Source organism: Rhincodon typus, unplaced genomic scaffold, assembly GCF_021869965.1.
Source record: "Rhincodon typus isolate 14 unplaced genomic scaffold, sRhiTyp1.1 hic_rhity00000051, whole genome shotgun sequence".
Lineage (NCBI taxonomy): Eukaryota > Metazoa > Chordata > Chondrichthyes > Orectolobiformes > Rhincodontidae > Rhincodon > Rhincodon typus.
The window spans coordinates 254,465-267,132 of NW_025965689.1; the positions used below are offsets into that span (position 1 = coordinate 254,465).

Below are 12,668 nucleotides of genomic sequence, written 5' to 3' on the forward strand. Positions count from 1 at the left end.
TATCCAGGCCGCCTCTCACTCTGTGTGAGCTCTTTCTCAGTCAGGTCGGGGCGGGCTGTATAAAAAAGGAAGGTGAGGCAGCTCGGGTCTCATTCGGCAGCGATTGGATTGAAGAAGCGTGATATCTGGAAGAGGCAAAGGCCTGGGAAAAGGCGGAGCGAAGCGGCACCGCAAAGTACTCCGTGATAACATCCAGGGCATCACGAAACCAGCCATCCGGCGCCTGGCTCGCCGTGGTGGGGTCAAGCGCATCTCGGGCTTGATCTACGTGGAGACCCGCGGGGTGCTGAAGGTTTTCCTGGAGAGTGTGATCAGGGATGCGGTCACCTACACTGAGCACGCCAAGCGCAAGACGGTCACTGCCATGGATGTGGTGTACGCTCTGAAACGCCAGGGCCGCACTCTCTATGGATTCGGCGGCTGAGCAAATCGACCCTTTTCCAGCGAACCCAAAGGCTCTTTTCAGAGCCACCCAAATCCTCCGATTGAGGGCGGAGACCTGAGGACGGGGAAAGGCAGCATATCGGGAGGGTGTACTACAGCTCGTTATCTTACATCGCGACTTGTAATTCTGCCCAGATGCGAAATGTTACATATTCCAGTATTTCTATTTCATTAACCCTTCCAGGAATGATATCTGATTCATTTTTGATTCTGGGATGCCTGCAGATATTTTAATGGTATGTTTTTTTCCATCTGGCTGCTAAACGTAGCAATGACAAATTGTTTTCGGACGAATTATAAACTGGGCCTAATAAAAATGTGCCGATAAATTGAGATTACGTAACTTTATTAGTGTACACTATATTTGCTTTTATTATGTTTAAATCAGCGGGATTGTTTGGATTCATTAACGGCGGTTACACGTTCGGTTGATCAGTTTGTGCTGCATTAAACCGCGCGCTTTTCTCCTGCCTGTTACAGACAGATCAGACAATAATCCCGTGTCCCGTCGCGCTGTGTGCAAGCTAGGTTTTTTAAAAATCCTACAAAGTAGAAGACTTCATCGTCGTCGGACTTTATTTTTCCTTTAAATATTTACCTTAATCTCAGGTGTGCGAGGGTAAAATCGGCGGGCTGTTTGAAATTGACCAACTGTCATTTCAAGTTAACCATTCAGCTTCCAACAATTATTTTATTTCCTTTTCTGTACCTCCAGGAGCTGTTTCTCAGTGGGTTGAGGGACGGGACTGTATCCAATCCCAGCTCTAAGGCGGGCTCTTCATTCCCTTAAATTGGCAACACCGCAACAAACTCAGCATTGATAGCAGTAGCCTATAAGTGTGTTGCAGGAAATTGAAGAGAGTGGCTCGAACCAAGCAGACAGCGCGCAAATCCACCGGAGGGAAAGCTCCCCGCAAACAGCTGGCGACCAAAGCGGCCCGCAAGAGCGCTCCGGCCACGGGCGGAGTGAAGAAGCCTCATCGCTACAGGCCCGGCACGGTGGCTCTGCGGGAGATCCGCCGCTACCAGAAATCCACAGAGCTGCTGATCCGCAAACTGCCCTTCCAGCGCCTGGTGCGGGAGATCGCTCAGGACTTCAAGACCGACCTTCCAGAGCTCGGCCGTGATGGCCCTGCAGGAGGCCAGCGAGTCTTACCTGGTGGGGTTGTGTGAGGACACCAACCTGTGTGCCATCCATGCCAAGCGAGTCACCATCATGCCGAAAGACATCCAGCTGGCCCGCCGGATCCGCGGGGAGCGCGCCTAAACGGAGCGTACCTCGCCCTGCATGTTAACCCCGAGAAACCCAACGGCTCTTTTCAGAGCCGCTAAAGTATCCAGAAAGAGCCGAACTGATCAATGACGTGCGTTTCTTTGTTATATTTCTATGTCTTGTTATTGCACCGCTTTAATTCACCTGTAACTGTAGGAATTGCATCTCACTGAGAAACCAGTGCGTCGGACTGATACAACAAGGTGCAGGCCTGGATGAACACAGCAGGCCAAGCAGCATCATAGGAGCAGAGAGGCTGACGTTTCGGGCCCAGACCCTTCATCAGAAAAAACAGACATGGAAAGTGAAGAAGCGGCAGTGAAATTTGGAATTTACATTTCAAGTGATCACGGAACATAATTGAAGTACGGGCTCCCTGTGTGCAGAAGATTAGAAAGTCGTGGTAAAACCTCTCTCTCCTCTTTGCCTCCCTTGGCATTTCCTCCACTTCTCCTTCCAGCCTCCTGTTTGTTTACCTTGGATTCCAGCATCTGCAGTTTCTTTTTTCTGTAACTGTGACCATGGATGAGAAGGAGCGCGGGGAAAACGGCGCCAAATCATTGAAAGCTTTCATTCAAATTTGAAAATCCTATCAACATGTAGAAAGCAGGAGGCGGTATTACGCAGAAGAATGCGAGTGTACTTACTAATTGATTTGAAAATACAAAATGTGTAGTTCACACAATTTGATTCCCTCATTCCACAAGGGGCTTCTCTCCGTCCCTCTCGCCACTATGTTGCTTTAAATCAATTTGTAGAATCTCTACGGATTATCGTTACCGCTATCTCATATCCCCTCTTTGCCCTCCTGATCTCCCTCTTCAGAATGCACTTACACTTCTTTTTATCCTGTCCGACAGATTAATTTAAACCCCATTTTCTATATCTAGTATCCTTCTTGTTTCTATTTTCAGCTTTGAACCTCAACCTTATTCAACCAATGTTCATTATTCCTACTTGTGTAGATGCTTTTCGGAATTTTGGTTCAGATTCTATCAGTCAAAAATGGTCTCTTCTTGCTGTGTTGGGATTCCATGAACGTGCTTCCTGGTGGGTGTATTGATAGGGACACCATTTTTTTCACTACTATTGTAAAGCCTCCCTCCTTTGTTCCAGCAGGTCCACAACACCTTACTGCTGTAACTGCTGAAGATATTTCTTAAAAGTTGTCCAATGAAAATATGAGTTGAAATTAGAAAAAGGAAATGAATGATCACTTTGGTGCGATTATATATATAGGCCCCATAATCGTCAGATGGAAGTTGAGGAACGGAAATGTAGAGAGACCTCAGACATATGTAAGGATAATAAGGTTGTATTAGGGGATTTCCATTTTCCAAACGTTGTGCGTGACTAAGATAGTGTCAGAGGTTTGGATCGTGAAGAAATTGCTAATTGTGTTCAAGAAAATTTTCTTTAACATCTAAATATTCCTGGTGGAGACAGGGGGGGGAAAAAAAACCTTTTTTTCTTCAGTTAAAAACCGAAAGAAATGCGGATGCTGTAAACCAGGAACCAAAACAAAGTTGCTGGAAAAGCTCAGTAGGTCTGGCAGCATCTGAAGGAGAAAACAGTTAACGTTTCGGGTCCGGTGACCTTTCCTCAGAACTGATGGTAGCTGGGCAAACTTCAGTTTATATGCAGAAAATAGGGAGGTGGGCAGGCTTGGGAGTAAATGATAGGATACAGCCCAAAGAGAGAAAGACAGTTGGACAGACAAAGGAGTCGCTAATGATCAGGCTGGGAGGGTGAATAGTTGTTAATGGGGACTGTTAGTGACTAACAACAACCTTTTCTTCAGTATTTGGTCAGGGCTAGTGATTGATGTGACAGTGCGGGAACACTTTGGGTCTATGATTGTAATTCTATTAGTTGTAAACTAGTTATTGAATAAGGGAATCCTTCAACGAAAGTTCAAGTTTTTAATTGAAGTAAGGCAAATATTAATGGTATGAGACAAGTGCTTTCAAAAGTCATGTAATAGAAGCCCTGAAGTGTGGAAACAGGCCATTCAGCCCAACAAGTCCACACCACCCCCTGAAGAGCATCCCACCCAGGCCCATTCCTCTATCTAACCCACATATCCCAGCGGCACTATGGGCAATTTAGTATGGCAATCCACCTACCCTGCATGTCTTTGGACTGTGTGAGAAAACCTGCACACCCAGAGGAAACCCAAGCTGACAGGGGGAGAACGTGCCAACTCCACATAGACAGTCACCCGAGGGTGGAATCAAACCTGGGTCGCTGGTGGTGAGTCAGCAGTGCTAACCACTGAGCCACTGTTCTGTCAGTTTGTAATAGACTGTTCACAGGTAAGGAGACTTCTGATAAGTGGAAGCCTTTCACAAGTGTCATGAAAGTTCAGAGTTATGATGTTCCTGTGAGAGTGAAAGATGAGGCTGGGAGGATTAAGGATCAATGGATGAATGAAGATAGAGGTTCAAGTTGAGAATATAAAAGAAATCCTAGTTGGTACAGACAACTGGGTTCAAATGAGTGTGGAGACAGGAAAAAAAATTACCTTTTTTTCGGTAATAGGGCAGGGCTTGTTACTGATGTGATAGTGAGGGAACTCTACAGAGTGTAGGGGCATTCTGAAGAGATCAGGAAGGCAAAGAGGGGATTCAAGATAGCTTTGGCAATAAAAAGTTAGGGATAATCCAGAGATTCTGCAAGATCAGTAAAAGCAAGCAAGTGACTCGAGAGAGAGAGTAATGCTCTTTAAAATCAAAGACATAGTCTTTGTATTGAACATCAGAAGACAGAAGGGATAGGAAACGAACAATTACTAAAAAAAATGCTGGGGGGGAGAAACAGAGCGAGAGAACTTGGGAAATAAATATTGATATCTTGAAAACAGGTGACATTACAAAAGAGGAACTGCTGGAGGTCTTAAAGTGTAGAGTTGAATAAATCTCCAGGATCTGATATAGTGTATCCGAGGATATTGTAGGAAGCTAAGGAGGAAAGTGCAGAACCCCTTGCAGCAATATGTATATCATTAAATACTACAGTGAGGTGTTGCATGACTGGAGGTTGGCTTATGAACCTTTCTTTTAAAGAAGGGATGTAAGGAGAAGCTTCGGAAGTATAGGTCTGTGAGCCTGAATTATGTGGTGGGTACATTGTTGGTGGTGATTCTAAAAGATAGGATTCACATGTATGGGGTAGGTGGGGGTTTTCAAGGAATAGTTAGGGATAGTCAACATGGTTTTGTGTGAGGGAAATCCTATCTCAAAAGTTGATTGAATTATTTTTGCGTTAGTACCCAAGATGATTGAGAGCAGAGCAGTAGGCATTGTTTACTTGGACTTTAGCAAAGTGTAGGGCTTACCCCTACCTGTCCATACAAAGTAACTTGTACCTGCATACAGAGCTACCTAATGTTGTACAAAGGCCCTGTAACTCATCATCTGAGACAGTTTTGATAAGAGATTGCCTAAATGGACAAATGACCCCAGTCCCATTAATGCCAGGATGTTGCTCCACTAAACATATAGCACCAAGGGTCTAAATCTTAGCTTCGATTAACTCCCTAAACAGCTGCAAAAAAGAACCACTGAATATACTTTGCAGTAATTAGCTTTTTAAAACTATAATATTAAGAAAAATGTTCTATTTAAATAATTATTCTGATAATCACAGAAGTAGATTTCAACATACAACCAAAAGATTATACAAGCAGTAGGGGAAAAAGCATTTAAACCCAGAAGTGAAAGTTTAGCTTTAGGACATGCCTTAACTCACACACTGAACATGATAGATTGGTCCAAGTCATGAGTTACAAAGTGCTGGCAGCAAAAGTAGCTGTAGAACGTTACACTTTATGACTAATCTTATAACAGGAATTAATCATGTAGCTATTACTTAAAAAGTAACTGCCTTATATATACAGGATGGTGGGAAACAGAAAAGGATTAATTAAATTTGAAAAAGGTGACACGCACAATGCCAAGAATAACAAGATTCAAACAGCTCTAAGAGATTTATTTAAAAAAAGTCAAGGACAGACCAGGAGTATAACTAATAACTTACGGAATGTGAATTAATAGGATGCACAGAAAGATCCCAAGGCCCAGCAATGGCAATGTCGAGTAAACATTGAGTTCATGAGAACCTGGGGCTGTCCCGAGTAACGTCCATGATTGATTAGCTGTCCCATGGGATTGGGTATTTGGATTAGAGAGGAAGGACAGTGACTACTTTGCACTTGATTATTGTAAAAAAGTATATAAAAATGCTGTACTTCCTTATAAAATCAGAGTGTGTCATTGATCTCTCTTCCAATCTGAGCTGTAGATTAAGGCAAAAATTGCCTTCTCACATTGAGGCCAGATTGAGGAAGATCCCTTGGCCCTCCGCCTGCTTTAACAGGTTTCTTCTTCAATAAACATCTTCCAGTCGCCTGAATCCTGTCTGCCTCCTGAAGTTTTGGCTCTAGCTGGGGTGGGGTGAGGGTGGTGACGTGCAGCGAGGTAATGGGGATGGGTATGCTCCTACACAAAGTCTTTGACAAGGTTCTGCATGGTAGACTAAATAGTAAGGTTAGATTGCATGGCACTCGGTGAGCCTACCAATTGGATACAAAACTGGCTTGATGGCAGGAGACAGTGGGTGGAAAGTTACTTTTTGGACTGGAGGCCTGTTATTAGCGGTGTTACGTTCCAATTTGTGCTGGGTCCTCTTTTGTTTATCTCTTCCAGAAATGATTTGGATGAGAATTTAGAAGGCATGGTGAGTAATATTGTAAATGTCACCAAAATTAGTGGCATAGTGGACAGTGAAGAAGGTTATCTAAAATTACAAAGAGATCTTGATCAATTGAATCAATGGCCTGAGGAGTGGCAGATGGAGTTATTGAGGTGTTGTATTTTTTGAAAAAAAAACAGACGGGGCAGGGCTTGTACAATTAAAAGAAGGGCTTTGGGTAGTATTGTGGAACAGAAACCTGATGGGTCAAGTATATAATTCTTTGAAGTTTGCAACAACGTGGTGCCTGGCTTCATTGCTAAGACCTCTTAGAACATAGAACAGTACAGCACAGTACAGGTCCTTCGACCCGCAATGGGTCTAAGATCAAACTACCCTGCATACCCTACATTTTACTATCATCCACATGCCTCTAAGAGTTGCTTTAATGTCCCTAATGTATCTGAATCTACTCGTACCACCACCACCAACATATTCCACACACCCACCACTCCCTCTGTAACCTACCTCTGACATCTGCCTATACCTTCCTCCAATCACATTAAAACTATGCCTCCTCGTAATAGTCATTTCCACCCTGGGGGAAAAAAAAAAAGTTACTGGCTATCCACACTATCTATGCCTCTCATCATCTTGTACACATTTATCAAGTCACATCTCATCCTTCTTCGCTCTAATGAGAAACATCCTAGCTCTCTCAACCTTTCCTCATAAGAGCTATTCTCCAGTCCAGGCACCATCCTGGTAAATATCTGTACTCTCTCTAAAGCTTCTACATCCTTCCTATAGTGAGGCGAGCAGAACTGAAAACAATATTCCAAGTGTGGCTTAACGAGGGTTTTATAGAGCTGCAGCTTAACTCCCAACTCTTATTCTCACTTCCCCTACCCATGAAAGCCAACACATCATTCGCCGCCTTAACAACCCTATCAACTTGGGTAGCAACTTTGAGGGATCTATGGATGTGGACCCCAAGATCCCTGTTCCTCCACATGGTCAAGAATTTGACTTTCCAAAATGAATTACTTCACACTTTTCCAGGTTGAATGCCATCTGCCACTTCTTTGCCCAGCTTTGCATCCTGTCAACATCCTGTTGCAACCTACAACAGCCCTTCACACTATCCACAACTCCACCAACCTCCATATCTTTGGCAATCTTGTTAACATACCCTTCCACTTCCTCATCCAAGTCATTTATAAAGATCACAAAGAGCAGAAGCCCCAGAACAGATCCCTGTGGAGCACCACTAGTCACTGAGCTCCAAGCTGAATACTTTCCATCTGCTACCATCCTCTGTCTTCTATTGGACAGACAATTCTGTATCCAGACAGCCAAATTTCCTTGAATCCCGTGCCGCCTTACTTTCCAAATGAACTGACCATGGGGAACCTTATCAAATGCCTTGCTAAAATCCATATACACCACATCCACTGCTATGCCTTCATCAATGTGTTTTGTCACATCCTCAAAGAATTTTGAGTATTGGAGTTAGAACAGGATGTTGAGGTTGTACAGGACATTATTGAGACCTCTTCTGAAGTACTATCTCAAGTTCTGGTCACCCTGTTACCAGAAGGATATTATTGAGCTGGAGAGGCTTCAGAAAAGATTTACCAGGATGTTGCTGGAAATAGAGGGTTTGAGTTATAAGGACAGGCTGAATAGGCTGGGACTTTGTTTTCCCCCTGGAGTATAAGAGCTTGAGGGGTGAACTTATAGAAGTTTTAAAATCACGAGGGGTGTAGGTAAGCTGAATGTATAGGTATCTTTTTCTCATAGGGTGGGGGAACTTTTTGACTAGGGGGCCATATTTTTATGTTAAGAGAAGGAAGATTTAAAAACTATTTATTTTAAGTGTGGTTTGTGTGTCGAATGAACGTGCAAAGGAACTGACGGATATGGATAGTCACAATGTTCAAAAGTCATCTGGACAAGTACATGATTAGAGAAGGTTTGGAGGGTTATGGGCCAAGATCAGGCAGGTGGGGCTAGTTCAGCTTGAGATTATGGTCAGCATGGACTGGTTGGGCCGAAGGGTCTGTTTCTGTGCTGTTTGACTGAGTTGCAGTCAGGCAGTTGTTCTGGTTTTATTTTGAAAGCTTCTAATAGACAGCAGAAAGCCTTGCTGACAGCATTCTGCAAGCGGACAAAACCCCTCGGTGTTTTGAAAGTTAAGAAGTAAGCGTAAAATGTACCTATTCGTGGAATTTAAAGATTGGACTCTTTTGTTTGCCAGGGGTCAAACTCAGGTCACATCCCAACGGGGCTTGTAGCTCTCTGGCTAATCGAATATTAAAGAGCAAATTGAACCAAAAGAAGTGGCTGAAAATGACTGTGGCCTTTATCATGACCCCTCTCGACGGACATGAAAGAGGAGTCTGCTCACGAAAGTACTCGAGAATAAAGCGTAGAGGTGAAGTTGAGCGTGACCACTCATCATTAAAACTGAATGTACTTGCTACGTTGGGTATTCCTAAATGCCATCAACGGAAATATGAAACCGGTGAGACAGAGATACATTCATAGGACGATGATTAAAGTCAGAGGCCGTTACAGAGCAGGAACAAATAATGCAGTCCTAACGCTATTACAATTACGATTTACTATAAGTTCATGATAAACGTTTCACTCACCATGGGCTTCCGTTCTTAACGTGAACGTGACCTGTTAGTAAAGATTTCATGTTAGATCATACACGCAGTGACAGTAAGAGTATCCAATAACAACGGGACTGAAACTGACATCAAACAATTAAAGCAAACAAGTCATTCCGACAGTGGGGAGGGACTAGTTTCTTTCACAGATGCTGTGGGTGGCTCTTAAAAGAGCCTTTGCGTTGTCAGATTTAATCCCGGTATTTTCACTTCTTAGTGGCGCCCCCAGCGGCGGTTTTCTTGGGCAGCAGCACGGCCTGGATATTGGGCAGCACCCCACCCTGAGCGATGGTCACCCCTCCCAGCAGCTTGTTGAGCTCCTCGTCGTTGCGCACGGCCAGCTGGAGGTGCCTGGGGATGATGCGGGTCTTCTTGTTGTCCCGGGCCGCGTTACCGGCCAGCTCGAGGATTTCAGCCGTCAGATACTCGAGCACCGCAGCCAGATAGACCGGCGCTCCAGCACCCACACGCTCAGCATAGTTACCCTTTCTCAGGAGCCTGTGAACACGGCCCACCGGGAACTGCAGGCCAGCCCGGGACGACCGGGACTTCGCCTTGGAGCGAGCTTTCCCACCAGCGCCTTTTCCTCTACCAGACATAACCACAATCTCACAAGCACTTTCACAGAAAATGCTGCAACCCACCCACATTCCGGCCTCTTATACCATCGGGAGGAATGGGGGTGCGGTCATTGATGATTGGCCACATTGTTTAGCTTCTCCTAATGTCGTTTCAATTCCCAATCAGATATCTGCTTCATTCACCAATCCGAAGAGGGCCCGGGGAGGAGGTCGGAAAATACCGGCGCCAAGTCATCAACCGCTTTCTTTCAAACTCCAAAAACCCGCCATTATGTACAAACCAGGAAGAAGTCTAACAAAGAAAAATGCATACATATTTGATTTAATTTACTATTAGATTACACCGACGTACTTCACACAATCTCTCTCTCTCGCTCCCTAGCCTACTTAAATCTGACTCTTTGTGACCATGAAAGGATTGTTTCCCCGAACCTTAAGAATAAACGGAAGCAAAAAAAAACCCTGCCGAAATCTGTTCCCTGCACAGATTCTATTTCACATCAGCACCCAGATATATTGAGAAAAGGATGACACAACTACTTTTTCTTGTGTCCGGGTGAGCGCATTAATGCTTTGAACAATATTTTAAAATCTCCCTCCTTATTGCACTAGATTAGACTTCAACAATAGTTCCACATTTACTATGCCAATCCGGCAGCTGTTCTCGTTTCATTTCGGTTCACTTTGAAATTCTCCACCCGACAACAGAAAGCCTCATTTGTAGCTTTCTGCAAAACCGGAGGGAACACGCGGAGAAATTTGAAAATAAAACAAAATTCCTCACTGTGGAAACCGTTGAAAAATACCGGCACCAAATCATCAACCGTTTTCTTTCAGATTTAAAAAGCCCGCCAATATGGACAAAACGAGGAAGACGTTTTACAAAGAATAATGCATAAATGCTTACGATTTAGTTTCCTTTTAGATTACAAATGGAAACTTCAGTCCATCTTTCTATCTCACTCCATGACCTAATTGAATCCACCCATTTCTGATTTGAATGGAGTTTTCCGAATGTTGAGAACAGGCTGAAACAAAATAAAACAAAGCGCCAGTCCGCAGGTTGCATCTTCTGTTTTTGTATTTCACATTTTAAACGCTCCCCAATATATTGATAAGCCATCAGGCAACGTTCATCCGGCTGAGCGCATAAATAGGCACCACACCCGGCACTTTTCCCTGCAACCGCAGGAAGTGCTACACCTGCCCCCATACCTCCTCCCTCACCCCCATCCCAGGCCCCAAGAAGACTTTCCACATCAAGCAGATGTTCACCTGCACATCTGCCAATGTGGTATACTGCATCCGCTGTACCCGGTGTGGCTTCCTCTACATCGGGGAAACCAAGCAGAGACTCGGGGACCGCTTTGCAGAACACCTACGCTCGGTTCGCAACAAACAACTGCACCTCCCAGTTGCGAACCATTTCAACTCCCCCTCCCATTCCTCAGACGACATGTCCATCCTGGGCCTCCTACAGTGCCACAACGATGCCACCCGAGCTCTCCACCTATCCTCTCCTCTATCCCCCTTCTATCCGCCTCCCACTCTCTCCCTATTTATTTCAAAATCCCCTTCCCCTCCCCCTTTTCTGATGAAGGGTCTAGGCCCGAAACGTCAGCCTCTCTGCTCCTATGATGCTGTTTGGCCTGCTGTGTTCATCCAGCCCTGCACCTTGTTATCTCGGATTCTCCAGCATCTGCAGTTCCTACTCGCACTGTCTTCAAGCAATTTTGTAAAGTGGCCCTAACTTATTGTGATACATCAGACTTTCCGGTTGATCTCGGTTCGTTTTGAAAGCCTCTCAGTGACAGCAGAAAGCCCCACATACTGCATTTTGAAAAAAAAAAACAAATCCCGCGGAGAGATTTGGAAATTGAAATAAAACTGATTGCACAACATATTTCTATTCGTGGAACTCAAATACGGGGTCACTTTTTTTTCGTTGCCACAGGTGGAATTCAGGGTTCAGAACCGACCGCGATTTGTTTGAAAAACCGTCCAACATGTACAAAAGAGGAAGAACAATGAACAATTTAACTTTTCTTTTATAAGTTAAATTACATTGACATTACAAATCAATACTTTACACAATTTTTCTTTATCGCATTCTCTAGTCAACTCGAATCCGTCCATTTCTGCATCTGAATAGAATTTTCTGAAGTTAGAAACAAGCGGAAATAGAAAAAAAATACAAAAGCACTGCATTCTGCACTTTTTTTTAAAATTTCACTTTTCAAGTGCACACCGAATATTGACAAAACCTCACACAATGTTCTTCCGGGTGATCGCGTTCACACTTTAAAACAACAGTTCGAAGTTGCCCTCCCCTATTGTCCTTGATCAGACTTCAGGCACAATTTCACACTTGCTATCGTAATTCGGCAGCTGCTCTGGCTTTATCTCGGTTCATTGTGAAATTAAAAGAAAAACAAGTAGATTGTAAACTCTATTCATAGGATTCGAAGTTAATTTTGCTTCCCGGGGTAATCAAGTGTTAAAGAGGAACTTGAAAAAATGGAAGTTGCTGAGAAATGACGAAGTGGCAATAATTATGCTCTGCAGAGGCAGGGAAAAGACACAGCGTATGGCCGCAACGTAAAATAAACGGCAGAAGATCATGGACCACACATTAACTTCCAGAACATTTATATAAAACAAAGGCTAGGGACATTAATAATACAAACCCAAAATCATTTTAAACTTAAATTCGTTCAGCTGTTTCAGGAAAGTTGTGGGTGGCTCTTAAAAGAGCCGTTGGGTTTTGGATGTGTTTTTCTCAGTACAATGTGGTATCTCACTTGGAGCTGGTGTACTTGGTCACCGCCTTTGTACCCTCCGACACGGCGTGCTTGGCCAACTCCCCGGGCAGCAGCAGCCGCACGGCGGTCTGGATCTCCCGGGAGCTAATGGTGCTGCGCTTGTTGTAATGGGCCAGGCGGGAAGCCTCCCTCGCGATACGCTCGAAAATATCGTTGACGAACGAGTTCATGATGCTCA

The 12,668-nt window shown here is 44.2% G+C and overlaps 4 protein-coding genes and 1 pseudogene across 4 annotated transcripts in view; 4 read left to right on the top strand and 1 right to left on the bottom strand.

Annotated features, from left to right (window-relative positions):
* Positions 1 to 12,668, top strand: part of LOC109929682 (histone H2B 7-like) — an 823,479-nt gene that overhangs the window by 178,692 nt on the left and 632,119 nt on the right. The gene's annotated exons all lie outside the window — the stretch shown is intronic.
* Positions 1 to 12,668, top strand: part of LOC125488138 (histone H2B 7-like) — an 844,706-nt gene that overhangs the window by 178,680 nt on the left and 653,358 nt on the right. The window lies entirely within an intron of this gene.
* LOC109926811 (histone H4-like) lies at positions 113 to 552 on the top strand (the record flags this gene model as incomplete). The annotated part of the gene is made up of 1 exon (XM_048620986.1): positions 113 to 552. A coding segment is annotated over one exon (312 nt), but the record flags the coding sequence as incomplete, so codon positions are not given.
* LOC109926809 lies at positions 660 to 1,711 on the top strand (annotated as a pseudogene).
* LOC109926808 (late histone H2A.2.2-like) lies at positions 9,294 to 9,737 on the bottom strand. Its single transcript, XM_048621058.1, has one exon. The coding sequence runs from the start codon at positions 9,735 to 9,737 to the stop codon at positions 9,294 to 9,296; it is 444 nt and encodes a 147-aa protein (XP_048477015.1).

Bases quoted from the DNA above. Each gene is read 5' to 3' on its own strand.
- LOC109926808 (XM_048621058.1), bottom strand. From the start codon at position 9,737: ATGTGGGTGGGTTGCAGCATTTTCTGTGAAAGTGCTTGTGAGATTGTG.